This window comes from Scylla paramamosain, chromosome 33 (assembly GCF_035594125.1).
Source record: "Scylla paramamosain isolate STU-SP2022 chromosome 33, ASM3559412v1, whole genome shotgun sequence".
Lineage (NCBI taxonomy): Eukaryota > Metazoa > Arthropoda > Malacostraca > Decapoda > Portunidae > Scylla > Scylla paramamosain.
This window is the reverse complement of record NC_087183.1, coordinates 6,036,864-6,064,230: the sequence shown is the minus strand read 5'-3', so window position 1 is coordinate 6,064,230 and position 27,367 is coordinate 6,036,864. Positions and strand designations below refer to the sequence as shown.

Genomic DNA, 27,367 nt, shown 5'->3' with positions numbered 1-27,367 from the left:
ATATATATATATTGGCTATCATTCTGCAAACTTTCATTTAAATCGATGCGTTGGTTTAAGTGCACCTGGCAAAACCCGGTTGGCGTCCTTTGCAAATAAAGGTGCACACATGAAGGTGTTGGTGTTTACCCTCGTGACGTCACTTCCCCCACGCCCGACCACCAAACCTTCCCCCAGCACTCACCCTTCTCCCGTGTTACCATTGATTTTACTCCACACAGCACGCTGCAGCATGGACGCCACGCGGAGGCACTTCATTAACCAGCTGCCGGACTACACTGGTGGGGATGTCACTGTGAAGAACCCCGAGCTGCTGACGAGGCGTGTGCTGGACTACGTGAAGGACATCAGCACCAAATGGGACAAAAAGGCAAGGGTGAGTGCTGCTGCTGTCTTCGGGTGTTTTCTGATGGGTTAGGACCTCCATTTATTCACTAAGGAAGTGTGAGGTTCATAGGCAAATTTAGTGTAAGATTCGTGGTGTTCTCAGATTAGTGACAGTGGTCCAGATGATCAGTATTGCTTGCTGGATGCTGATGCTGCTAGGTGGGGTGGAATGCTGCTGCAGTATTCAGTGCCCGCTTGGGACGTTAGGAAGAGGAGGAGGGTAGTATCATACATCGCCCAGAAGGATTAACCAGTCATGTCATGAACTTTCATGACAATTTATGTATTTTATTTTATTTATTTATTCATTTTCTTTGCAGGTGTGTTCCAGCCAGATTTAATCAATTTCATTTTTTTTTTTTTTAGAAGAAACTTAAAAACTCTTAAAAATCTATCCACTTTTACATTAAAAGTATTTTGTGTCCTTTGTATTATATGCTAATAGATTCCTATAATACATTTGGTAATAGGGAGATCAAAGAAGCTGGACTGAGTTGATGGGATGAACATGATGCAGCTATTACTTTGGGTTATGTGCCAATCTGCAGAACTGTGATGGAGGACTGTATGTTGGGCTGACAGGCGCTGTCTACACCTATGAGCGATTGGCAGGTGTGACCCAGCTGGCCCCAGAGAGGGATCGCCTGCTGGAGCTGGCCAGGGACCTCCTTCCAGTAATCAATCACCACCTCAGCAACCACAGGCTTGAGGTAGCTGCCTTCATTCTAGGAAATGCGGGCACATATGCTGTCAGTGCTGTTGTCAGTAAAGAGCTTGGTGAGTTCTTGAGTTAATGTGAAAGTGTTGAAGTTTAAGCTTCATGATTTCATTAAGCATTTACTATACAGCTTTGTACCAAAATGCATGCTATCTCACTTTATTCTCTTGTGGATGTTCCATTATCTTTGTTTTCCCTACAAAATAATGCATCACAAAAAAAGAGACGTAGACTGAAACACAAGCCATGTAAAGTAAAGGTATTACTATTCCTTCAAGATGTCATTTATGGTACTTTTTATTCTAAAATATTTGTAGGAAACTTGGCATATTAGTTACAAAACAAAACAAAAATTTACAATGATATGTTGTTAAAATCTAATTATGGCATTTTAAAGAACCAAACAAAGCTAATATTTGTTTTTCCTCTCTCTCTCCAAGATACCTACACTATGATATTGAACATTTCATTAAAATGCTAGTGACTTAAGGACTAAATGAAATTGTGTTCTGTGCCATCAAGATGTAGTAATTTCAATCAGGATTCAAGTTAATTTCTGCCTTTTTTGTGTTTATACCTTCCAGTAGCTTGCATAACTTTTTCAAATTTTTGTTGATGTATAATTATTTTTTTCTTTGTTTTAATGAAGGTATCTGCATATTTAGCAGTGGTAAAATAGATACTAATGTTCAGAACCCACTGAGGCTCCTCTGCAGCACCTTTCCTTTTGTGCAGGCAACATGGAGGAGAGCAAAGCCTATCTGGACAAGTTCACTGCCCTGGCCCCAATACTGATACCTGTCGACTGGCTCTCATGTGGTGGTGATGAGTTCCTGGTGGGCCGGGCAGGCTACCTTGCAGGTGTTCTCTGGCTCAGAGCTAAGTTGGGTGGAAAGGTAATTATGCCCTTATGGTGGCAAATGTCAGGGAAGGCATTGTAGTGTGTGTACGTATATTTGTCCCACTGTACATAATACTGTTTTTATCACTATACTTGATTTTTATATTTTCATAATACATCATGTTGCTTTCTGGACCTTGAAATGATACACTTGGATGTCTTGTATATCAAGAATGTCAGCTGGACTATGTTCTCCATCTTTGAAAATTTACCAGATTCTTGAGGATGAGCATCTGTTTGCCATCTTGGACTGCATGGTTGAGTCTGGCCAGAAGTATTCAAAGGCTCACAATAGTTGTGTGCCCCTCATGTACCAGTACTATGAAACTGAGTATTTGGGGGCTGCACATGGGGTGTCGGGCATTCTGACCATGCTGCTGTGGTGAGTCACTGCTTGCTCCTCCAAGATTTTTTTGTGTATGATGGAAGCACCTGTCCTCTACATCAGAATTTGCATTTTTGAGTAGTTTTCATACTTCTTGAATACTTTTGATACAATGACAGATTATTTGACCATTAATCAGCATGTTTGACATTAATGTCAAAGATGTCCATATAAGTTTTATTGTTGTAAATTAATCCCCTTAGGCATTATGAAGAACTTTCTTATCATTAAATTTGACACAACATCTATCTTGTCAACATTGCTTTCCAGGTGTTAAGATCCTCATTTCAATTAAGCTTGGTACAGTTTTCCAGAATGGCTTTCCAGACGTCCAGAGTTCAAACTGTTGATTAAGAAGGCTCTGGATGCTCTTGTAGCCTTGCAGCAACCTAATGGCAACTTTCCAGCATCCATGGATGAGGTTGGGGTGAGCAGAGGGCGGAGAAGGGATGAGTTGGTCCACTGGTGTCATGGGGCCCCAGGTGAGGAGGTCATGAAACAGACCAGAACAGAATTATCTACCTTCTTAAACATGGGGCTCTCTCATGGCCACTTGACTTACCTAAAGGTCTCAGATCAATCTGAACACTGACTGCGTTCAGGATAGTCACTGATGCTACGTTTTTGGTAACAAGATTATTAATGTAGGATTACAGACCTTCTTGAGTCTATAAATATAAAACAAAATCTAGCATTGTGATTTTGAGGCTGGAAAACTGTTGTTGTGACAAATATTTATTTATTTATTTTTTTTTTTTTATGAAACACTTAATATGCTTTATGAAAATATGGAAAGATCTTGGACTTCACTCACAGAGATGCACAAGGTGATATCTTACAGTATGAGGCAATATGATCAGTAACTTTTCAGCCAGTGTCATTTAATTTAACTTTGGCATTACTGAAAAAAATTATCTGTAGTAGTGTCTCATCCCTCCCTTAATCTTTGTATAGGGTTTGTGTATATGCTGGCCAAGGGTTACATGGTTTTTGAAGACAAGAAGTACTTGGACTCTGCTTTAAGGTGTGGAGAAGTTACTTGGGAGAAAGGCTTGTTGACCAAAGGACCAGGTAAGGCAAAGTAATATATGGTTTACTGAATTCAACCACACACACACACACACACACACACACACACACACACACATATATATATATATATATATATATATATATATATATATATATATATATATATATATATATATATATATATATATATATATATATATATATATATATATATATATATGAACTGTAACTGTAGGAGTATAACTACTTTGTAACTGATCTTTTTGTATTTCATGCAGGTATCTGTCATGGTGTGGCTGGCTCTGGGTACGTGTTCTTAACCCTCTACAGACTGACCCAAGACCCAAAACACCTGCACCGAGCCATACAGTTTTACCACTTCATCAACACTGAGGAATTCAAGCAGGCACGCACCCCTGACAACCCATACAGCCTGTTTGAGGGTGTGGGAGGCACCGTTTGCTTTGTTGCTGATCTCCTGAATCCTATGAAGGCATCTTTCCCTCTTTTTGATATCTTTTAATACTTCACTACTCTGATTGATGAGTTTGATGTCAAGTGTGGCAGCAAAAGAGACATTTTTTTACTTGTCCATTTGTGTATCCTGCTTCTTCTCTCATTTAAGAAAAATGTATTTTGTGTAGTCTTTTGTTTCAGACATAAAGATTTAAGCCACAAGTGGACTGTCCCTGCATGAGTGAGTATTGGCTTTATCTTGCAGTGATATTCTAATTCATCTATGTCCTTGCCACATATTAGGCCAGATCCTACTCTGCCTTCCATGACAGCCTTTTAATTTGTGATGGGAGTCATGGGTGGGATGTTAATTTGCTTCTCATGGTCTGTTGGCAAGTAGACTTGTACTGAATGTAGTTGGTTAAGCTTAGTTATGGTGGGATACCACAGTAGGTGCAGGATCTCATACCAGAACTACAGTTTTATTTTGGAAGAAATGGACCTCAAGTCCCTGTTCCCTCTGGTGACCTGTTGTTCTTTCACTCTTGGATGTTCTTCATGGTTGATGGATTGAATTATTGTATTTAGGCACCTTAACATTGTCATATGGTGTCACCATTCTTCAAGGTTTATTCATACATTTATTCACGTTAGCACCAGAAGGTTCTTCACGGCTTATAAACACCTTCATATTTACTCTAACAATTCATTCTGACTTAAGTTTTACTCTCAACATTGTATTCATGAACTTACCCCTTGACCTTAAAAGCTCAGGTTTTTGTTGCATTGCATTACACTCTGCTGCCAATGAATTGTACAGATCTAGTGAAAGCCAAGTACAATGAGTTTCAACAGTTCCAGGACATGCTAGTCAATTGTGAGGAAGATCTCCAATTCATAGAATGCATAGTTGCACATTTAGTTCGCATTTTCTCTCTCTCTCCTCCAGTCTGCTTTTGCACATAGTTATCTTATACACTCATCTCCTCAAGCATACACTTCTGTCATATATGTGAATTCTGGTATTGAATTTTATCATGAATTCCAAATTCTAAGCTCACTATTGTCTGTATAGCACTATAGATTCTCTACTCTTCCTATTTTGCTTGCACCTACTCCAGTTTAATTTTTGTTTATCCCACTAATGGACCTTCCTATTTCTTAATTCCAAGATATTATTTTCTTCTACTCCCACCATCATTTATGCATAGGCATTTCTTTCTTCTGTCTAAAGTATCTTCTTTTTCTACCCATTCAATGTTGCCCTTACATTTTCCATTGTCTTGCTGTCCTAACTTCATTTCCGTTCTACAAGGAATGGGGAGTGTTACGTCATAGTGTGTATTGAACTGGTTTTGAAATACAGAAGCAAGCAGTTACAAACTTTATGACCTAAGGATGTTTCCCTTACTCTGCTTAAGCCCCTACCTTGCATTGAGGGTCAGTGGGTCGTGATATTAGATGTACTAAAAGATGTATGCGTATACGTACTCTAATTACATGTCAAGTTGTAGTATTAAGAATTTTCATGATTCCCACAATGCCTTTTGTCAAACTTATTAAAGAAATTAATGTCTTTTGATGAGCATTTGACTAATAAACAGGACATGCAATGAAAGTCTTTTGATCAGGTATGGATAATCTATTTTCTTCAACATAATTGAAATGCTTAGAAAAGAAAATCTACTGGCATGGAAAAAAGTTAAAAAAAAAAAAGCTTACATAAGAATATTTTATACTTCCACAGACAATTGTACATAAATTCCTGGTAAGTGAACTACATGGTATGATGGCAGGGGGAAGGCTGTCAAGTGCCACACACTCATGGGCTTTGCACCCAATAAAGTGACTGGCAAAACACTGCATTCCTTCTGCAGACCAAAGACAATATCAAACTATAAAAAAAAATACATATATAAATAAAAATAATAAAAAATAATAAGCATCACAGTTTGAAATGGACCATACCATTTGGTTCTCTACTATGGTCTAAAACAGTTAGTTGTTTTCTAATTTTACAAATGTAGTAAGCATGACAAGTCTGAGATAATCCACCACACAAACTTACCAAATTTGCAAAACTTCACAACACAAACTTGATGTGTGCACCTTGCAATTAGGAAGAGATTTGTTCCGTTACAAAGCTTGCATCATGAAGCACTGGGCATCTTTAGCAATTTGAGTGATGAATCTAACATCAAGAAGTACTGTTTTTATAAGTAAATACAACCGAAAGATCATGAAAGCTACAAGATTGCTGTAATGAAACACATTTATCTCCTTATACACTAATGATTTGAAATGAACATCATGACTGAAAATCAAGTGCAAGTGCCAAAACCTTCTATTAAAGAGAAGAAAAATGTTCAAAGACAAAATGTTCAGGTAGAAAGCTTTATCCACAAATTGGAGATGATCCTCTGTAAAATAAAAAGCAGAAAGCTGACCTTATTACTACCTTTTACAATAATCAAGCCTTAGGTGTTTTTTTTATATATCAAAAGGGACAATGCATAACGACCACTTATGGGGGAGGACAGTGAATGATCCAAGAGGCAAAGTAGATACAAGTCACCACCAGCTTCTGCAGTGTGGTGTCTTATCAATCCTCAGTGCACTGCCAAGGACTACACAGGGCCTCTGGCTGGAGACCATCAGCTGAGTTAGTCCACAAACAACTTTACTAGACAGTCACCACCATTCAGTTTTAACTCACCACCCATAAAAAAATATACGCTGTGTTGGCCACACCAAATACCACTTTCTGGAACATCCCTCTTCTGTGGCCAGCCACTCCAAGCCTTTGTCCAACAGACAGCCTGGACTTATGACCTCGAGCGTGAGCGCCTCTTGGGCTGTGGTGATTCACTGCGGCGGTGGTAGTCATCATACCTATGGCAGTGAAGTGTTGGCAGTAGTGATCCTCAGACATTGCTGGATTGTAATAAGATAAATTCTCCAAAATACTATTCTAGAGAACAAACTGCATCCTACAAAAAACATCTACCATTGCAAGAAGACCATCAAAACAATTCACATAAGACAAGGACAGTGAAGGTTTCAGCAAAAGATTCCAAGAGGACAATAAAACCTGCATCTCTGAATGAAAAGGTGTCATGTAAGGCACTCCAATCAATGCATCTACGGCACTTCACTCAATGCATACATGTTATCCATAATGTTGAGCATTAGCTCAATATATGAGAAAGGAAACAAAATATAATCTTTGCAAATAGTTCAGTCCCATAATTCAAATACAGACAAAATATTACTGAATAAAAAAGATTACACCTTGTGAAAGAATTCATTAACGGCAACAAGACTTAAGAAAATAAAACTTGCAAAGTTATTTTCTAAGAAAATACATTAACTGATGAAATAATTACAGTGGTGAACTGCTTTAACAAATATAGTAGGCTCCAGACTTAATTCTTTATGATGTCTTGAAATGTGTGCCTTTGGAGATAATTTATTCCTGGCTTATAGTTAACACTAATTTTGCCACTCAACACAATCCATTACATGGTACAAAATAAATAAATAGTCTCATTTTGTTTTTTATTAATCTGGTCATGAAGATGGATATGTTGCCTAAAGAAAGCTACCATCAAAAGAAAATATTCTCTACATTAAACTGGCTTTTGTCTGCTTCCTAGTGACATAAGGATGATTACCTTGGTCACTAATCCCTCTCATCACTCTTCCAGGTTTTACTTGCTTAAACACCACCAAGGTGATAAGTTATAAAAGACAAGGATGACACCACATGGTGTTTGGGTGCTGAAATGACCAACATGGGGCTAGGCACCTGACAGCACATGTGTGACAGCTGCTGTTAAAGTGTACACTGCCACCACGCTATATTTAACACCTATAGCTATATCTTTTTCCATTTTCTCACTCTACTTAACCAACTCATGAATAAGAGTTACCGGCAAACAGCAGCCAAATGCAACACAACTTCCCACATTAAAGACATGATAAAGACTGACACTCCTGCTCCATTTTCATCATAGCTCTTCAATCAAATTAATAAAAACAGTTCATTATAAGGAAATCTGATAAGTGTTGGTTCATTAAAGTAGGTTACCACTGTACTATTTTCATTAATAAGATCACACTTTCAATGGTATGAAAACAGCACACAAATCAAAGCAGCACAATAGCAAGAAGCAGACCAAACAAACTTAAAATTAAGGTTTGGCAGCAACCTCTCAAAATACTAAGGTCCATGTCTCCTACACATGAAAATGAAATATTTCTCCAACACAATACTGCCCATCACTTCTTTTAAAAAGGAAAATTATGATACTGTTCATAAAAAGAAAGTGAGTGTATACTTGTGCCACTAAGAAAGGGAAGGTGGACTATCTCCATAAACACCATCACTTGAGGAGGAGAAAAAATGTCTCCAAAGCAGCATCAACGTCTTTATAAACCAGACACTTCCACTCAGTCACCTCAATATATAGTTTCCCTCTGTTGTCCCTCACCTGTCATGTGTAAAATCTGCATTAGATATTCCACTGAGTAAAAACAAGGCACCAGGGATAGTGTTTAGTAATTCTAAAGACCACAACATGTGAACAAGAATACTTTTAAAATAGCAAACACTACAAGAAAGTATTCAAGACAAGTCAAAGTGAAAAGCTAGCTTCTTGCAGATGATAAGTGTTGTTATACAATGATACTTGATTGACTGGTGCCAGTTTCACTTGTAGGATATCAAATATATCATGTATAGAATTGCATGAATTAGTTCAGTTTCCAACATGATAGTAAACCAATGTTCAATTCCCTTTCCATTCATTCTAACTGAAGTAAACCAAACAAATGATAATTTCAGACTGATTATTCAATATTCAATGAATATGAATACTAGTCCAAGGATTTAAAAACAAATACAGGTATCTTTTGACTCCAAAGAGCAGCATGTATACTTTGAAATGCTGCATCTAATGTGTTCCATTATGAATTTCAAATGTGAATACTCCATCCCTGAAAACACCATCTTATCTGAAAGCACTCACCTATCTCAGACTCTTGTTACAGGAATTGAGTAGAATCAGTTTTATAATTTAGAAATAACCCTCACCTTGGGGAGCCACGGCGAGCTGGCCTGAAAAAAGTGAGCATTTTCAGTAAGCATTCTAAGGAGGGAGAATTCCATAGTGTGTTTGTAAGCTGCAACATCCAACAATGACATATGTTGTTCCTGTTAAGGTTGGTGGTGCTATAATGAAAATAATTATCAATGGCTGTTTTGTGTGTGTGTGTGTGTGTGTGTGTGTGTGTGTGTGTGTGTGTGTGTGTGTGTGTGTGTGTGTGTGTGTGTGTGTGTGTGTGTGTGTGTGTGTGTGTATGAGGACGTGAAACCAAGCTAAATAGTAACCTTGCTGCTGCTTGTTTTAAGGGATGAAGGTGCCTGGGTTTTGTATGGAGTATTCTAAGTAAAAGAAAGTCAAGACCGTTACCTTGGGGAGCGGGACCTGGAGCGCCTGGGGGAGCGGGAGCGCGATCGTCCTCGGCTGCCCCCAAACCTCCGTGGGGAGCGCGACCTGAAATGACCCGAAGAGCAAAAATAAAAAAAATATACCAAAACATAACAAAACTTTATACGCTGGATGTCATCACTGTCTCGAAATTGGAACAACACTGCTTTAGCAACATGGAATTCCACTTTATATGAGGCTGTAAAAAACTGATTAGGGTAAAGTATATGTCCAGTCTTGCATCTACGGAAAGTGAACTGCTGAACTCTCTCTCTCTCTCTAATGGCCACAAAGTGGTTACTTCTCTCCCACCGACCACCTGGGCTGAACCATGACAACTGTTTAAGTCATTCGCTCAAGGCAAGTTTTAAGTTATAAATGACTCTTCAAGGGGTCAACACTCACTCCTCTAGGTACCACCATCCTTACTCACAGGATGAATACCTACATTTGAATAGCATTCACAAACCTGTAGTTTGTGACTATGGATAGGATGTTCAAACAGACAGGGTGGTAGTAGTAGTAGTAGTAGTGGTAGTAGTAGGTGGTAGTAGTAGTAGCAGTTATGTTGAGCCAGGTGGGTGTGCGCCGTACGCGAGAAAGTGGGGGCAAACACCCTTGACCGACAGTGGCATGGCTGGCCTACAGCAGGTCAACGCTGGAAAAGCCCCGTGTGATGGCTGGGCACCGGGGGTTCAGAGGCGAGGAGGGAGGTCAAATGGAGTACTCAGGGGCGGGTGAGTGCTGGGCGGGGGCCCACGCTGCGTTTTAGCGTTGTCGGGCGTATGAGAATTTGGTGAGATTGGCCCCCACTACTGAAGAGAAACCAGCAGCTGGCCCAGCCCAGTTAGTGGGGAAAAATTATTCCCAGCTGACTGGAAAGTGCCTCTGAGGGACAACCAGCTGCTGGTTTCTGGTCAGGCTGGTTGCAGGAGGCTGGAAGGCCAGTGGATCCGAACTCGGGACCAGCTCAAGGTTGGAGGAGACCCGCAAGGCTGCTGACAGACTGCTGCTGCTGCTGCTACTGCTAGAGGTGGTGATGGAGATGGTGTTGGCAGTACTTGTGGTGGTGGTGATGGTGGTGGTGGTGGTGGTGGTGTGGGAGCAACAGTAGGAGTAGGTGGTGGAACAAGAAGAAATTGGGGCCAGATATTCCTGTAATGGGCCACACACCAAAATTAACATGGTCTCTTAAAATCACTTCTCTTGTCGTTTACAACTTAAATTATGAGATTGATAAGAAATATAATCACTTAAAATGGCAGGCTAAATATTAATTGAAGCTTACACCATAATTCAGTTAGTTTTCTGAACTGAGTAAGAACTAGAATCAATGTGAATAATGTTGTGACCAGACAGTGTGATGCTAAAGAAAGTAGCCTACAAGTTGTGTGATTTGCACTGGTGATGTGTTCTGTCCCATCCCTTTAAAAAAAAAGAAAAAAAAAGAAAAATGATAATGATACATAAAAAAAAAGGAAAATCCAGCAAAAAGAATAGATGCAATCAGTGATTCTGTGATTCTACCACAGAGTTCACTGAAGGAAGCTGAAAGATACCATTAAGAACAATGGCCCACAAACACCCCCTCATGTCTGTATGACCAAACTCTGACATCAGTGTCCACATACTCCTGCCTATACTAACTGGCAAGACTATGGGAAATTGAAAAAAAATTAAATAAAAGGCCAACCTATGATCCAGAATGTGAAATCAGAATACTGAAGAATAAATGTAGTCACATGAGTTTTTTTTTTTATCATTTTTGGTAAATACTCAAAACCAATAAGCTTTAAAACAAATACATTATGTTTCAAAATAAGTGACCTGAGCTCCTGCCCACAAGGAGAAAAGAATGGGGACCAATCTTACCTTGATCTCCTTGCGCCGGCGCCCCCTCGCCGTGGAGGAGAGTGGAAGCGGTCACGGCGAGAACGTCCAGTTGACATTTCCACCTTCACCCTCACACCACATAGTCGACTGTGTGCAGACAAGGGAGGCGGACTGTTGTGAGCTGAGTTTGTGTTGGTGGTGTTAATGGTGTTATGCTAATGTTGGTGATGTAAGATTGTGGCTGCTGTCTTTTTTTCTCTGATATAAGAGTTGCACTGTTCAAGGACAACAACAAAAATGCCCACTGACACTGCCGGTCCCCAAAGAGAGGCCAAAAATGGTTTATCCAAAATTGGAGGATGTCTTGAAACCTCCCTCTTGAAAAAGTTCCAAGTCATAAAAAGAAGGAAACACAGAAGCAGGTAGGGATTTCCAGAATTTGCCAGAAAAAAGGATGAATGAGAATACTAGTTAATTCTTACATTAGCAAGGTGGACAGAATAGATGTGACAAAGTAGAAAGTCTAGTGTAGTGAGGCTGTAGGAGAAGGGGAGGAATGCAGTTAGCAAGATCAGAAGAGCAGTTAGTGTGAAAATAGCATAGAATATAGTAAAAGATGCATCACTGCAGCGATGAGAGAAAGGCTGAAGACAAAGGAGAGTTGTTAGGATGACATGCTTTTGATTCCATCCTATCTAGAAGAGTGGTATAACTGGAGCCCCACATAAATGTGAAGTGTACTCCATACATGGATGAATAAGGTTCCTGCACAGACTTAGCAGCTGTGGGGGAGAGAAAACTGGCAGATAACACCTAACTACATTGAACCTGTTTTAACTAGTGATGAGATGTGAAGTTTCCTGTTTAGACAAGTAAAGAACAGACCAAGGATATTCAATTAAGAAGAAGGGATAGTTATCTGGAAGATTATGTCAAGTTGATAGATGGAGAAATTGTTTATGAGGCACTGAACAATACCAAGTTTGCTCTGCCCCAATCAGAAATTTTAGAAAGATCAGAGGGATGAAAGAAAAGATCAAAATACTAATGGCATTTTGAGTTACATAAAATATGTTGTAACTTCGCACCCAGTGTCTTGCCATCACAATTTTATTTCATATTTCACATGAAAATGTCATCAACTTCAAAGTACTTAAGCATTCAACAGTGCTGAACATCTTTCATTATTTAAAGAACAATGACTAATTGTCAAAACAAAAAACTCTACACCTCACCCTCTCAAAACACAACAACATCCAAGAAGGGATGGTAACACTTACGTGCCATCCAGAGCCCGCACAGAGTCCTCAGCATCCCTTGGGTCCTCAAACTCAACAAAGGCAAACCCAGGGGGATTGCGGGCTACCCACACATTGACCAGAGGGCCATACTTGGAGAAAGCTGATTCCAGCTCATGCTTGGCATCAGCATTGCCAAGGTTCCCCACATACACTTTGCACTCAGTCCTCATTTTTCTGTTAAGAAAGAAGCAAGTTAAGCAATCAATGAAAGTTACCAAGACAGAAGTACAGCACAAATCAATAACAAGCAGAAATGATCTACTTAACCAGGTGTTTCAGAAAATTTTGTCTTTTCACCTTGTCTTGCTGTGGATTTAGACTTGGTTGTCATTATCTGTGAACTCCTAATATTAATGACTCATCACTTACCGCCTGTCACTATCAGTCATTCGAACAACAAGTCAACCATATTTAAAATCAGAACAGGGAAAGATAATGAGTAAGACTAGCCAATCTAGCCAATTTGACGAAGACCTCCTGAAATAAATTCTCTGAGGTAACTTCACACATTACTACCAACTAGGCAAACTTTACACCTAATTCAAGTACCTCTCTCTCTCTCTCTCTCTCTCTCTCTCTCTCTCTCTCTCTCTCTCTCTCTCTCAAATATATATATATATATATATATATATAGAGAGAGAGAGAGAGAGAGAGAGAGAGAGAGAGAGAGAGAGAGAGAGAGAGAGAGAGAGAGAGAGAGAGAGAGAGAGAGAGAGAGAGAGAGAGAGAGAGAGAGTGAACAGGGAAAACATCCAGAGTTCTTTCTTTTCTTCACTTTATTTCTTGCAACATTTCACCTTCACAGAAGGCATCTTCAAGCTAAAATATATAAGTATATTTAGTACATCAAGAAAATATAGTTTTAAAAAATAAGAGCAAAAACAATAACCCATAATGAGTACAATTATTATTATTTTTGCCCTTATCATTTTTGAATTATATTTTTTTCTAATGTTGTACTAAATATAATTATATATTTTAGCCTGAAGATGTCTTCTGTGAAGGTGAAACATTGCAAGAAATAAAGTGAAGAAAAGAAAGAACTCTGGATATTTTCTCTGTTCACCTCTACTGTATTTCATAACTTCATCATCTATACATATGTGTGTGTGTGTGTGTGTGTGTGTGTGTGTGTGTGTGTGTGTGTGTGTGTGTGTGTGTGTGTATATATATATATATATATATATATATATATATATATATATATATATATATATGTGTGTGTGTGTGTGTGTGTGTGTGTGTGTGTGTGTGTGTGTGTGTGTGTGTGTGTGTGTGTGTGTGTGTGTGTGTGTGGTTTTACTGCTGTTTCAACCAATACACCATATGTAACTAGAGCCCTTTGCAGGGCTACATCTCACTGCTTGGAGTATTTCTATCACCATTTTACCTTGCTGAAAATTAATAACAAGTTTACCTTATGGGGGGTTCCAGTGGGGGAAGCCCCCATTACAACATGTTAGATTAGGTTAATATACCTTATGGGAGACCTGGGTGGGCGAAGCCCCACCCAGTTAGGTTACAAAATGCTAGATTAGCTTAGGTTAGTTTACCTTATGGAGGGGTCCAACAGGTTAGGGATGAAGTACAGGTTGAAACTGCAAATTTACTGTGTATATATATATATATATATATATATATATATATATATATATATATATATATATATATATATATATATATATATATATATATATTTGTGTGTGTGTGTGTGTAAACGGAGTCCGCATTCTACACACACACACACACACACACATACATACATACATACATACATACATACACACACACACACACAGAGAGAGAGAGAGAGAGAGAGAGAGAGAGAGAGAGAGAGAGAGAGAGAGAGAGAGAGAGAGAGAGAGAGAGAGAGAGAGAGAGAGAGAGAGAGAGAGAGAGAGAGAGAGAGAGCTCCACCCATAATTTTTCATTCCAAAGCCACGTATCTAATGTTCAAGGTCACACCACCTGCATTCGTCACACTATCCCTAACATTAAACATTATATGCATATTATATTCAGCACACTTGTTAAATCAACACCATAACATCACAACGGAAGAAAGTAACACCAGTATAAACTTTACCCTTTCGGAACAGACATCATAATCGGCTGAACTTTACGATTTCACACGCCAGATCAACACCACCGCAGTTTTCTCAGGACCGGTTTGGGAGTGTCCAAAGATTGCCCAGCAATTCAGTAAACACTGCGAAACTTGTATTTCGGTTTGTATATGCTGTGAAAGGCCGCGTTAAGTTGTTTTCTGTGGGTGAAAACTGGCCCACCCTTCCGTCACGAAGTTGAAAGCGGAGTGGCGGCGGGAGGGACGGGAGTACGGGACGCCCCGCCGCCCTCTTCCCCACCGGTGGTGTACCTGCCACTATTACTGCTTTATTATACTATTGCCGTCTAAATCCACCGCCCTTTAACTCACCCGGCATCAAAACCACATGTACATTGTTTACAGTTAGGAATGATGCATTAGCTCAGCATTGCACCGCCATAATCACAAAAAAATGCAATAAGTAATTTAGGCAAATACCTCCAGGCGCCACCATTATCAGTTCGAACATTCTTCTTGCAGCGAAACCTTCCCCGATTTGTTTTGTTGCATGGTACATTTATGGATAACATAGAATGCTGCAGTGGGTTTACACTGTATATCTTAAAGCAAGTAAGTGAATATTATTGATACTTACGAAGCGGAACGTAACATACGCGCTTGTCCCCAGAGCTTCTTCTCTGTGTCTGTTCGCAAGCCTACGTGCTCGGCGGCCTCGGGTTGGCTTGGTGTGCATTTCGTGCTTACTACGTATTCAAAAGAAAGAATGTATATTATATCTATAAAATTTTGACTTTTAATAAAGCGAGGATGACTTTACCATTTCCAATAGCAAACATATTCGGCTCCCAACCGCCATACTAAAATAGCTAAACTCAATCTGCCTTTTTAGCGTTGCGTGTTAGTTTTAAGGAATGAGAGTACGAGGGGTGAATGACACAGTGGACAATGGCTGGAGATATATAGCTACCAATAATTTTGTTCAAGTGAAATAGAATAATATAGTTTTAATGAAAAATTACTTTGTCAAAGAGACTCTTGATAGTGTTATTTTCACCAATCGAATTATTTGTTGTTGTTGTTGTTGTTGTTGTTGTTGTCACATCATTTTTTAGATTTATACATTCCTTTTCTTGTTATTATTATTTTTTTTTTCCTTTTCCATCATCTTTAGAGTCTGGTGCAATGGACAGAGAGAGAAAGAGAGAGAGAGAAAGAGAGAGAGAGAGTATCCGTTCGTAGGTCGTTGGCGTGAGGAAGAGGAAGGACATGCGCCACCTTCCATATTTTGAGAAACTGCGCGTCAAAGATTAAAAACCTATTATGACTGTCAAAACGATTATAATTATTGTTATACATCAGAAGTAGTTCTGTTTTGTCACCATTAATAGAGCATGTTATTTGACGGTACATATAGAAACGTGTTATTATCTAGTAGAGTACAGTGAATGTCAAAGTTTTTCCATGATGAATAAATAAGTAATTTCACTTTATAATAGGAATGAGTTGAGGAGTAGACAGTAGAACGCTGTTATGGCCAGGTGAGAATGTCTGGCCGTGACACAATAGCGACGCAGTACAATATTCTGGAAGCATCGACGATGTTTTCTTTGTAAATAAACGAGTAACTTTCTGGTAAAAAGCAGCAGCCAGCAGCGGCTGTCAGGCAGAGGGGTTCTTTGACCCTGTGATGCAAAAAAAGTCCAGGTAGAGGGGTTCTTTGACCCTGTGATGCATAAAATAGATCCTATGAAATATTTCCTCAAGGCGTAGGAGAATATCCCAACACCACATTGGAAACTGAAAGTGGATTCATGATGACAGGCGTTTACAGGAATACTTCAACAAATCCATTATGATAGCTTTGGGCAATGAACAGTAGTGATGCTGGTGATAAACATTAGCATAAAGAAGAAAAAATAGACACATTAAAAATACTACATGTTTATTGTTAGACCATGATCTTGCTATTGTATATAGGTTATTCATTAACTGAAGATCTAAAGCTGCTTCTATCAACATTCCCGACTCTTCAGCTGAGAATCCTATTATAAGAAAAGAAAATTTCAGGATCTAGTTTGGAAACACATGGATTTTGAAGAGCCAGTAGAAGTGAAGTTTCTTTTTAGACGCGGCAAAATGGAAGCAGGTGCACAAAGGCTTAGACTTCAAAAGGTAATCTTACAAAATTAAATTTCAAGAAATATGTTGCTTGGTCAAGCAAAAAAAATCAATGAATAAATAAATGAATAAATAAATAAAACAAAATAAAATAAATAAATAAATAAATAAATAGAAATATAAAAATAAAGGATGCCCATTCATATGCTGAACCCAAAGATAGGATTTATGTTAATCCTGACCTAACCCCACCTCAGAAAAAGGAACAAAAGTTACTGAGAGATAAATTAAGGGAGCGGAAAAACAAGGATGAGAAACAGTTATAAAGGGTAATAAAATAGTTTCTCTTGGAAACTAGTTTTATCCACTGCAGTACATTCCCAGCCACCTGAAATTCAACTTCAAGGAACACATAAAATTGACATAAATGTAGGTAAAGTAACTAAATTACGATATATTTATACTAATGCACAAAATCTAGCAAATAAATTAGTAGAACTTGAAGAATAATTACTATAATTATACATAATTACTATAACAGAGTCCTGGGGAGAAGTGATACAAGTGACAAACTGCTAAGTTAATGTGACTATAACGTGCATACAGATGATTGAGTTTTACATGGAGGTGGTGGGGTTGTCCGGTATGTACATAAAAAAAAAAAAATAATAAATAAATAAATAAATAAAATAATAATAATAAGCCCCCATTTATATGAAGAACAATCCATGAAAGAAAACAATTTTTAATTATCATATTTGGTGCTATATTGACCTAAATTGGAACGGCAAGATACTTGTGGGGATGTATTTATACAAGCACGAGCAGTAGAAAAGCAAACGATAGAGTTTTGGAAACTACTGATATAGTATTGATATGACTCAATACTAGTCATATCCTTGTGATGGAGGATTTTAACCTACCAAGAGTAAATTGGTTCATTGATAGTGTTAGGGGCAGTGAGGAAAGTATACCTTTTAAATTTGTGGAGTGTCTTCTTAGCTAACATGTACATCTCTACAAGATTTATAAACGACCAGTCTTCTACCCTTGATTTGGTAATTACTTCAGAGGATATAATGTTAATGATTTGAAAGTGGAAAGTCCATTGGGAAAAAGTGACCAAGTTGTTTTGGATTTTGAATATGTCTGCTTCACTGAGGAGAAAATGGATACTAATGAGCTAGGCTATTTTGTTTCCAGACTACTTTATTTTATTTATTTTTTTAAGGGAGATAAAAAAAAAAAAAAAAAAAGACTATCCTAAGTTGATGAGGGGGTGGGACTGGAATCGAGAACTTGATGGAAAGGCACTGGATGAGATGTGGGAGGTATATAAACAGAAACTGTACAAATTCTATGATGAATATATACAGTAGCAAAAGCTGGAAAAAGTAGACACAACAAGCCACCGTGGATGAATGCTAAGACATCACAAGGTAAGAAAACAATAAATAAATAAAATAAAATAAAATAAATAAATACTTTGCATGGAAAAGTTTCTTGAAAGTCCAAATTCGCAAAGGTATGAGTTACATAAAAGAACGAGGCAAGGCAACAAAAGCATACCGATACGCAAAAAAGAAAGTATGAAAGGAGAATCGCTAAGGAAGATGTTAAAAACCGGAAAGCATTTTACAGATATGTAAACAGCAGACTAAAAGTAATGTATGGATTTGGAAATCTACAGACACCTGATGGTATAGTACGCAACAAAATCTGATATAGAAACCGCAAATTTACTTAACACATTTTCCAGTCAGTATCTGTCAGAGTAAATGAAAGTGGCCTCCCTGTCTTTAACTCGAAAAACCAGCACCGATTTTAACATATCAGAAAGTTGACCCAATAAAAGTGAAGACAATCCTCCAGTGCTTACGTTTTGAAAAACACTGCGGATGCAAGCAAAATACATCTGGGAATTATTATTATTATTATTATTATCATTATTATTATTATTTTGTAAAACTCGTGAGGAAAATAAAATACCACTAGACTGGAAAATGACAAATATAAATGCAATATTTAAGAAAGGATCCAAATCAGACCTGGTAAACAATAGGCCAGTAAGTCTCACCAGCCAAGTATGTTAAAGTCATTGAAAAGATTTTGAGAGAAGCTACAGTGGAACACCTGAAAATTAACAAAATCATAAATGAAGGCCAATATGGGTTCAAGAGTGGACGTTCGTGCCTCACGAATCTACTGGAGGTTTTAGAAGCGTGGAAACAAATGTTGGATGAGGATGATGGTGTAGATGTGTTGTATTTAGATCTCAAAAAAGACATCTGATACAGTACCACACAAGAGGCTGTTTCATATACTTAAGAAATATGGAACTGGGGATCAGATTTTGAAGTGAACAGAGGTATTCTTATATGACCGAAAACAAAGACTACTGAAGAAAAAAACTTTGTCCGAATTGCTTGATATATGGAGTGGTTTACCGCAGGGCTCAGTCCTAGGACCTATTCTTTTCATCATGTATGTTAATCGAGCATACTTACAACTGCCTGACAACTTAAGTTGTCAGGCATGATGCTAAAATGCGGATGATGCTAAAATATATTGCCGAGTATAAGAAAATAAGGATAGAATAAGCCTGCAAAATTATATTCACGATATATGTTCTACATGGCCAGAAAACTGCTAAGTTCAAGTTCCACATTCCATTTAAAAGGTTTTTTTGAACAACTTAACAGAGATACCTTGTTATTCTTATATAAATCATTAGTTCGAAGCAAAATAAAATACATTGTGCGACCAAATTAGTAAAACCTGCACTGAGAAAGAAAAGATACCTTGAAAGACTTGAGGCCCTAGGACTAACAACCCTTCTCAAGAGAAGTCTGAAGGGATATATATAATTGAGACGTACAAGCTGCTGCATGGAAAAAAAATAACCATAGGTAGCTGATGCTGGTAAGTGAAAATGAAAGAACGAGAGGACACCAACTGAAAAAAAAAAAAAAAAGTAGAAGTAAGATTTTTTTTTCAGCCAGAGTAGCGAATGTATGAAATAGTTTACTCGAACATGTTGTGGCCGCATCCTCTGTGGCTAGTCTGAAACAAAAACTGGTGGAAAAATAAAGATGTGGGCTTGGAGGAGCTAACTGGCTCTTATTAAATCTCACTGCACTAGGTAATAAGGTAATAAGAAACATATGCCAAAAATTTGTCGTGTATAGATCTGATTGGCTGTATTTTCTTCGTGGTTAACTTGTACGTATAATGATCATGTATCTGTTGTTGACACTCATGATCAGCTGACGCCCCGCCTCACGCAGCCAGCCACTCTACAGCCCTCAGTCTTGCCTCACCTCCCTTTACTTCCCTGCCATGGAGAAGCCACTAGAGAAATGCCTGGATGAGATGTAAGTATGATATTTCAGGACAACAGCAGTAACTGGAATCAATACTTGTTTCAATAGAAGTTACTAATGTTTGTGTGGGTTTCTCTAGTCCACTACCAGTGCTTCCTTGTTGTTTGTTATTTGTCGAAAACTATGATTTTCCCATGGAAGCTCGGAGAGATAAAGTTTCTTAGAACCCAGTAAGGTATGCAATAATCACATTCCCAATGTATGATGGCGTAAATCTGAAATGATACAGAAAAAAGAAATGCTCATTGTTTTCAAAGCTGCTCTATGACAACTCTCGTCCACACATTTTTTATTTTATTTTTTTTTTATTTAGGAGAGACACTGGCCAAGGGCAACATAAATCCAATAAAAAAAAAGCCCACTGAGATGCCGGTCCCAGAAAAGGGTCTGAAGCTGTAGTAAAAATGGAAGGGTAAGTGTCTTGAAACTTCCCTCCTGAAGGAATTCAAGTCATAGGAAGGTGGATATACAGAAGCAGGCAGGGAGTTCCAGAGTTTACCTGAGAAAAGGATGAATGATTGAGAATACTGGTTAACTCTTGCATTAGAGAGGTGGACAGAATAGGGGTGAAAGAAAGAAGAAAGTCTTGTGCAGCAAGGCCACTGGAGGAGGGAAGGCATGCAGTTAGCAAGATCAGAAGAACAGCATGAAAATAGTGGTAGAAGACAGCTAGAGATGCATCATTGCGGCAATGAGAGAGAAGCTGAAGACAGTTAGAGGAGAGGAGTTGATGATACGAAAAGCTTTTGACTCCACCCTGTCTAGAAGAGCGGTATGAGTGGAACCCCCCCAAACATGTAAAGCATACTCCATACATGGATGGATAAGGCCCCTGTACAGAAATAGCAGCTGGGGGGGTGAGGAAAACTGGAGACGTCTCAAAACGCCTAACTTCGTAGAAGCTGTTTTAGCTAGAGATGAGATGCGAAGTTTCTAGTTCAGATTATATGTAAAGGACAGACTGAGGATGTTCATTGTAGAAGAGGGGGACAGTTGAGTGTCATTGAAGAAGAGGGAATAGTTGTCTGGAAGGTTGTGTCGAGTTGATAGATGAAGGAATTGAGTTTTTGAGGCATTGAACAATACCAAGTTTGCTCTGCCCCAATCAGAAATTCTAGAAAGATCGGAAGTCAGGCTTTTTGTGGCTTCCCTGCGTGAAATATTTACTTCCTGAAGTGTTGGACATCTATGAAAAGATGTGGAAAAGTGCAGGGTGGTATCATCAGCGTAGGAGTGGATAGGACAAAAAGTTTGGTTTAGAAGGTCATTCATGAATAATAAGAAGGGTGTGGGTGACAGGACAGAACCCTGAGGAATACTACTGTTAATAGATTTAGGAGACCATCTACCACAGCACCAATAGAACAGTCAGAAAGGAAACTTGAGATGTAGTTACAGAGAGAAGGATAGAAGCCATAGGAGGGTAGTTTGGAAATCAAAGACTCTGTCAGAAGCTTTTGATATACCCAAGGCAACAGCAAAAGTTTCACCAAAATCTCTAAAAGAGGATGACCAGGCCTCAGTAAGGAAAGCCAAAACAACACCAGTAGAGTGGCCTTGACAGAACCCATACTGGCGATCAGATAGAAGGTTGTGAGGTGATAGATGTTTAAGAATCTTCCTGTAGAGGATAGATTCAAAAACTTTAGATAGACAGGAAATTAAAGCAATGGGACGGTAGTTTGAGGGATTAGAATGGTCACCTTTTTTAGGAACAGGCTGAATGTAGGCAAACTTCCAGCAAGAAGGAAAGGTAGATGTTGACAGAGAGAGTTGAAAGAATTTGACTAGGTAAGGTGCAAGCACAGAGGCACAGTTTTGGAGAACAATAGGAAGGACCCCATCAGGTCCATAAACCTTCTGAGGGTTTAGGCCAGCGAGGGCATGGAAAACATCATTGTGAAGAATTTTAATAGGTAGCATGAAGTAGTCAGAGGGTGGAGGAGAGGGAGGAACAAGCCCTGAATTGTCCAAGGTAGAGTTTTAGCAAAGGTTTGACTGAAGAGTTCAGCTTCAGAGATAGATGTGATAGCAGTGGTGCCATCTGGGTGAAATAAAGGAGTGAAAGAAGAAGAAGAAGCAAAGTTATTGGAGATATTTTTGGCTAGATGCCAGAAGTCACAAGGGGAGTTAGATCTTGAAAGATTTTGACACTTTCTATTAATAAAGGAGTTTTGGCTAGTTGCAGAACAGACTTGGCATGGTTCTGGGCAGAAATATAAAGTGCATGAGATTCTGGTGATGGAAGGCTTAAGTACCTTTTGTGGGCCACCTCTCTATCATGTATAGCACAAGAACAAGCTGTGTTAAACCAAGGTTTGGAAGGTTTAGGTCAAGAAAAAGAGCAAGGAATGTATGCCTCCATGCCAAACACTATCACCTCTGTTATGTGCTCAGCACACAAAGATGGGTCTCTGACATGGAAGCAGTAGTCATTCCAAGGAAAATCAGCAAAATACCTCCTCAGCTCCCTCCAACTAGCCAGAGGAACCTTCACTTAGGGGGATCCTGAGGAGGGATTAGAGTGATAGGACAAGATACAGATATGAGATTGTGATCGGAGGACCCCAGTGGAGAAGAGAGGGTGACAGCATAAGCAGAAGGATTAGAGGTCAGGAAAAGGTCAAGAATGTTGGGCATATCTCTAAGACAGTCAGGAATACGAGTAGGGTGTTGCACCAATTGTTCTAGGTCGTGGAGGATAGCAAAGTTGAAGGCTAGTTCACCAGGATGGTCAGTGAAGGGAGAGGAAAGCCAAAGCTGGTGGTGAACATTGAAGTCTCCAAGAATGGAGATCTCTGCAAAAGGGAAGAGAGTCAGAATGTGCTCTACTTTGGAAGTGAAGTAGTCAAAGAATTTCTTATAATCAGAGGAATAAGGTGAGAGGTATACAGCACAGATAAATTTAGTCTGAGTGACCCTGTAGTCATAGCCAGATGGTGGAAAACTCGGAAGATTCAAGAGCATAGGCACAAGAGCAGGTTAAGTCATTGTACACATAAACACAACATTCAGCTTTGGATTGAAAATGAGGATACAGAAAGTAGGAGGGAACAGAAAAGGGGCTACTGCCAGTTGCTTCAGACACGAGTTTCAGTGAGGAAAAGAGGATGAGATTTAGAAGAGGAGAGGTGGTGTTCTTCAGATTGAAAATTAGATCTTAGACTGCAAATGTTGCAGAAGTTAATGAAGAAAAAAGTTGAGGGGGTTGTCAAGACACTTCGGGTCGTTATCAGAAGAGCAGTCTGACCTGGGGACATTTGTGGTCCTCTCACCAGATGGGGATTCCGTGGCTGGTGTAGGAGTCGCCATGATAATTTTGAATTTTTGAGTGAAGGGTGTGTGTGTTATTAGGTGCTTGTAGTTTTCACTGCTGCAGTTAGGTCAGATAATGTTATATATCAGGATTTCACCAATTTAGAGATCTGACATGAAAGTGGTTTGCTTTGATCAAATTTTGTTGAGTAGTGCAGTCCAATTATATGAGATTAGGTACTTACTCATGTACTGCTTTACATATTAATCAGAATAATTCATAAATGGGGTAAAGCCAGCCAAATTTTTGTGTTACTTGATGATATTTTTTCCCAAACTCAGATCATGTAAGCTCATCTTTATTATTACTACAGTGCGCACAGTACAGGAGTGTCCGGGGTGCTGTGTGCCGACCATAAGGGACTGTGTCTTGGAGGTGAGCCTTGCACAAGTGTTATGCTTGTTGCTTTCTTGCCTTTGGAAAGTTATGCTTAGTGTTACTTCTGCAGATACTAATAAGTGGTATTATGTTTACCCGACTGGTGCAAAGCCATTTACTTGATATCTTTTGTAGGATTACAATGTTGTTGATATCCTATCATACAAAATGTTACCATGGTGACATTGCAGTACCATCTGCTCAGATTTTTATATTCTCTCAGAAATTAAAGCAATTTATGACGATATGCTTTGTGTTGTTATGAATTAGTATTTTTACATTCTTCTGTGTTTCATGTGTATTTATTGTATCTATTTTGTAGTTAGAGGCAAAGCCAGCAATGCATCATCAGGTACTGTGGCAGCACTGGCCGAGAGGGTAGCCATGCTAGAGCCTGGCAGCCTGGACCCTGTCATCCTACTGGAAAGTGACAACAGGTATATTCACCTAATGCAATTTTTTTTTTCTTTTTCTTTGGTCTAATTTTTGCAACAATGCAAGTTCAGTCTATAGTCTCATCACTAAGCAGAGTAACCATGCCTACATGTTATCATGTCTCAGCAAGTAAGTGAATCATAACTCAATCTGAAGTAAAGCCACCTTCACACAGCACTGCCATGTGGCATGTAAGTAAGTCTTCATCAGCACTACCCATATGCACCAGTGTTACTGTGAGCATTAGGCCCCTTTCTCATGATGCCATTTAGCAGTGGTGCATGGTGGCTTTTGAGTTGTGCTTCAGCAGTGTTTCTGATGCACATTAGTGGCAATGCTAATGCATGTTTGAAGCTCTGCTTATTTAAGGGGATGTTAAATTGAGTGCTATCCATTAGCAGCACTACAGTTGTGCCACTTATGCACTGCTAAAAATGGCACATCTGCAATTGAATGGAAGGTTTTGTGATAAGGAACGCTACTTTTTGTTACAATGAAGGCAACAATTTGTGGGTCTGCAGCACTACATTTTATGGTTGTGGTTGTGTGTAAAAACCCTCATTTAACTTTAGTATTTACAAGTATTGGCTCTGCTGAGAAGCACTGCTAGGCCACAAGTGAGAGGGGCCTTAACTGGAGCATACCAGGTTTATACCCACCTCCAATGAAAGTGATGCTTTTTGTTATGTTTCATGTCACACACCAATATTTTTTCCTTTATTTCTCTTGCTTTGAGAAATGGTGAAGCACTCAGCTGATACCTTATTAAAAGTTCTTTTTGACAAAACCCACCTTCATTCAGAGCAGTTTGTTTCACAGAGGTGGAATTATCATTATTTTCACAGTATCTTTTCAGCCAATGATTCACACTGTTCACAGTTCTTTGTGGCAGATCTGTCTCCTTAGAAATGTACTTAGACTCAAAACTACCCTTCTGTAGGGAGTCAATAAGAGCTTTATTGGTTTGGGATACTTCAGGCTTATGTGCCATTGACACTTCAAACATTACATTGATGTGAAGAAATTTGGCACAATTTCCAGGTGAGTGGGGCATATATGAGTACTCCTTAATAGGATCAAGAGTCAACTGAGTGATAACATGTAGAGATGTGACGGTTGACAGATGTTCAAATTGCTTGCCAGTGTTGCCACATTTTCATGAGCCAGACGCTTTTTCTTGCACCATAAAACAAAGTTTGTTTATCATGTGTGCCATCATGTGTGCCATTTACAATGGTGGCAGGGTGTAAACTGAAACCTGATCTCTTGGCTAGAACATCTATGAGGGTATAAACGTTCAAGATTTGGCAGTTTGGTAGTGTATGCGTACTATGTAAGTATACAGTATATGTAACAAGTTTGCTTTAAGAGGTTGTGTATTGCAACCTATCAGCTCTCCAGCCTTTTATCACATCCTCCCTTTTATTAGCATTACCTTTGATCCCTTATGTCACACTGAAAATCTCTTATAAGAAATATCCATGGCAGTGCTGTCCTCAGACTTTGTTTTCCCTATGTAATTAATTTGTTATATCACACTTCCTTTGTATTCACCCGTTACATAATGTTACTGTCTTATCAACAATATATACCTTCCAAAAACCAAATGTATAGATATGCATAGTTAGCTTTGAAGTGAAGTGAAAATAAACCCATTGTGATATCATAAATTAACCTGATTGTTTCCTCAACAGTCAGTGCCTTATTCACCGCAACAGTGGCATCACCCTAGCAGTCTACAAATCACCAGAGACATCATGAGCCCAGCATTTGAAGTGAAAGATACAAATATTGATTTATAAATCATATTCATCTTCAGTTTGATCAAAGGCCATTTGCACCTGATGGCTTTCAACATCAGTTCCTCATTCTGCTGACTTTGCAGAATTTGTTTCCAAAAATGGAGTCATGTAAAACTCTTGTATTCAAAGTTTGTGCAGAATGTGCATGCATTGTGCATCATTCAAGGTACCATAGAATGGCAACTCTGCTAAGGTCATGATAAGACCTCCAGTGATTCCAATCAACTTGTTTTAGGCACCATATTCTACATGTAGGCATTTATTTATTTAATTTGTTATTTTTTCCCATGTATTATCTTTTTGAATAGTTACACAGGAAGGTAACCAATAGGAGTTTATTAATTTGAAATTTTTATTACAAACTGTTGAGTTCCAATCTCCAACAACTTTTCCACAGATGGATTACCAAGACACTTGTGCAATGTGCAATGAAAATATTTGCCTTCATCAAAACAAACAGTGGACATTAATGATGACATAGATGTCTAACCACTTCGTTTTAAATCACACAAGAAAATTAACTAGGTGAATGTTTTAGTGAGCCTACAAAAATATACCCTATATGTACTTTTGTCTACCTTTGGAGAAATGGCCCAGCACTTTTAATCATAAAAACAGATGATCTAGGTATTTAAAAATCTAGATCCTTTACATTAAAATAGGTGTACCAAATATGCATAACAAATAAATTTACATGCCTTGAAATTAACTAATGTTCTAATAAATGTGAAATAAACATAAAATTCTGTAAATACCTATTAACACAGGTGTATATCCTAACCTAATACAAATTCTTAACACTGATCTTAGGTTGCAATTCATCTGAAGATTTTGGATATTAACAGATTTCTGATTTTAAACAATAATATGTAGAATGGAGTTCAGCTACACAGTTAGACAATGTCAAACAGCTGATTCTAAGTAAGTTTACATGAATCATGCAACAAGAACCTCAGTTTCACTGTAAATCATAAACCCTGGTAAAGCCCGAGTAGCCTGTGAACTAGCTATTCATAGTCTTTAAAATGGATAAATGTCATAAAACACATCATGAAGGATGAGTGTGTGGTTTACTTAAAAGAAATATTTTCATGTGTTTAACAATGTATGTATTCAGAAGAGTATGATGCTCTCCTAAAACAATTATACAAATTGCAGGTTCTTAAGTAGCATTAGCAGTAATGCATCACTTAATTAAAAAGAGAATATGTACTTGACATATCACAGAATCCCAGAAAGATGTTTGCATTAATTCACAATCAAACAAATATAAAGTTCTCAGAGGATCAATAGCAATACTGGGTGTGTACTGCTTTACAGCTTTGCTGCAGATAAGAATATTTTACTTAATATAATGAATAA

General features: G+C 38.5%; 3 protein-coding genes across 19 annotated transcripts; 2 read left to right on the top strand and 1 right to left on the bottom strand.

The window, feature by feature from the left end:
- The first annotated feature begins 110 nt into the window (after positions 1 to 110).
- LOC135089552 (lanC-like protein 3 homolog) lies at positions 111 to 5,497 on the top strand. Its single transcript, XM_063985235.1, has 7 exons — positions 111 to 376; positions 936 to 1,164; positions 1,841 to 2,001; positions 2,222 to 2,388; positions 2,698 to 2,873; positions 3,346 to 3,462; positions 3,702 to 5,497. Exons 1-7 carry the CDS (start codon positions 233 to 235, stop codon positions 3,944 to 3,946), a joined length of 1,239 nt encoding a protein of 412 aa, XP_063841305.1. The 5' UTR covers positions 111 to 232; the 3' UTR covers positions 3,947 to 5,497.
- A 3-nt stretch (positions 5,498 to 5,500) lies between these two features.
- On the bottom strand, positions 5,501 to 15,361 carry LOC135089554 (RNA-binding protein 1-like). Of its 12 annotated transcripts, none has more exons than XR_010261538.1 (7): positions 15,208 to 15,361; positions 12,485 to 12,679; positions 11,244 to 11,351; positions 9,841 to 10,526; positions 9,354 to 9,437; positions 8,975 to 8,998; positions 5,501 to 6,771 (listed from the first exon to the last, which is right to left on the bottom strand). XR_010261538.1 is itself a non-coding variant. In XM_063985242.1 (6 exons), the coding sequence occupies exons 1-6, from the start codon at positions 15,222 to 15,224 to the stop codon at positions 6,705 to 6,707; spliced, it is 495 nt and encodes a 164-aa protein (XP_063841312.1). In that variant the 5' UTR covers positions 15,225 to 15,360; the 3' UTR covers positions 5,501 to 6,704. The 12 variants fall into 12 exon arrangements, 6 of the variants coding, with proteins under 6 accessions (XP_063841312.1, XP_063841308.1, XP_063841311.1 ...); XR_010261534.1 differs by having other exon boundaries at positions 15,227 to 15,328; XR_010261536.1 differs by lacking the exon at positions 15,208 to 15,361 and adding an exon at positions 14,592 to 14,901.
- On the top strand, positions 15,164 to 26,748 carry LOC135089555 (ragulator complex protein LAMTOR5-like). Of its 6 annotated transcripts, none has more exons than XM_063985248.1 (5): positions 15,164 to 15,182; positions 19,958 to 20,065; positions 23,704 to 23,765; positions 24,091 to 24,205; positions 25,898 to 26,748. In XM_063985248.1, exons 2-5 carry the CDS (start codon positions 20,031 to 20,033, stop codon positions 25,962 to 25,964), a joined length of 279 nt encoding a protein of 92 aa, XP_063841318.1. In that variant the 5' UTR covers positions 15,164 to 15,182; positions 19,958 to 20,030; the 3' UTR covers positions 25,965 to 26,748. The 6 variants fall into 6 exon arrangements, with proteins under 6 accessions (XP_063841318.1, XP_063841319.1, XP_063841316.1 ...); XM_063985249.1 differs by lacking the exon at positions 15,164 to 15,182 and adding an exon at positions 19,541 to 19,613; XM_063985246.1 differs by lacking the exon at positions 15,164 to 15,182 and adding an exon at positions 19,694 to 19,841.
- Positions 26,749 to 27,367: the final 619 nt, after the last annotated feature.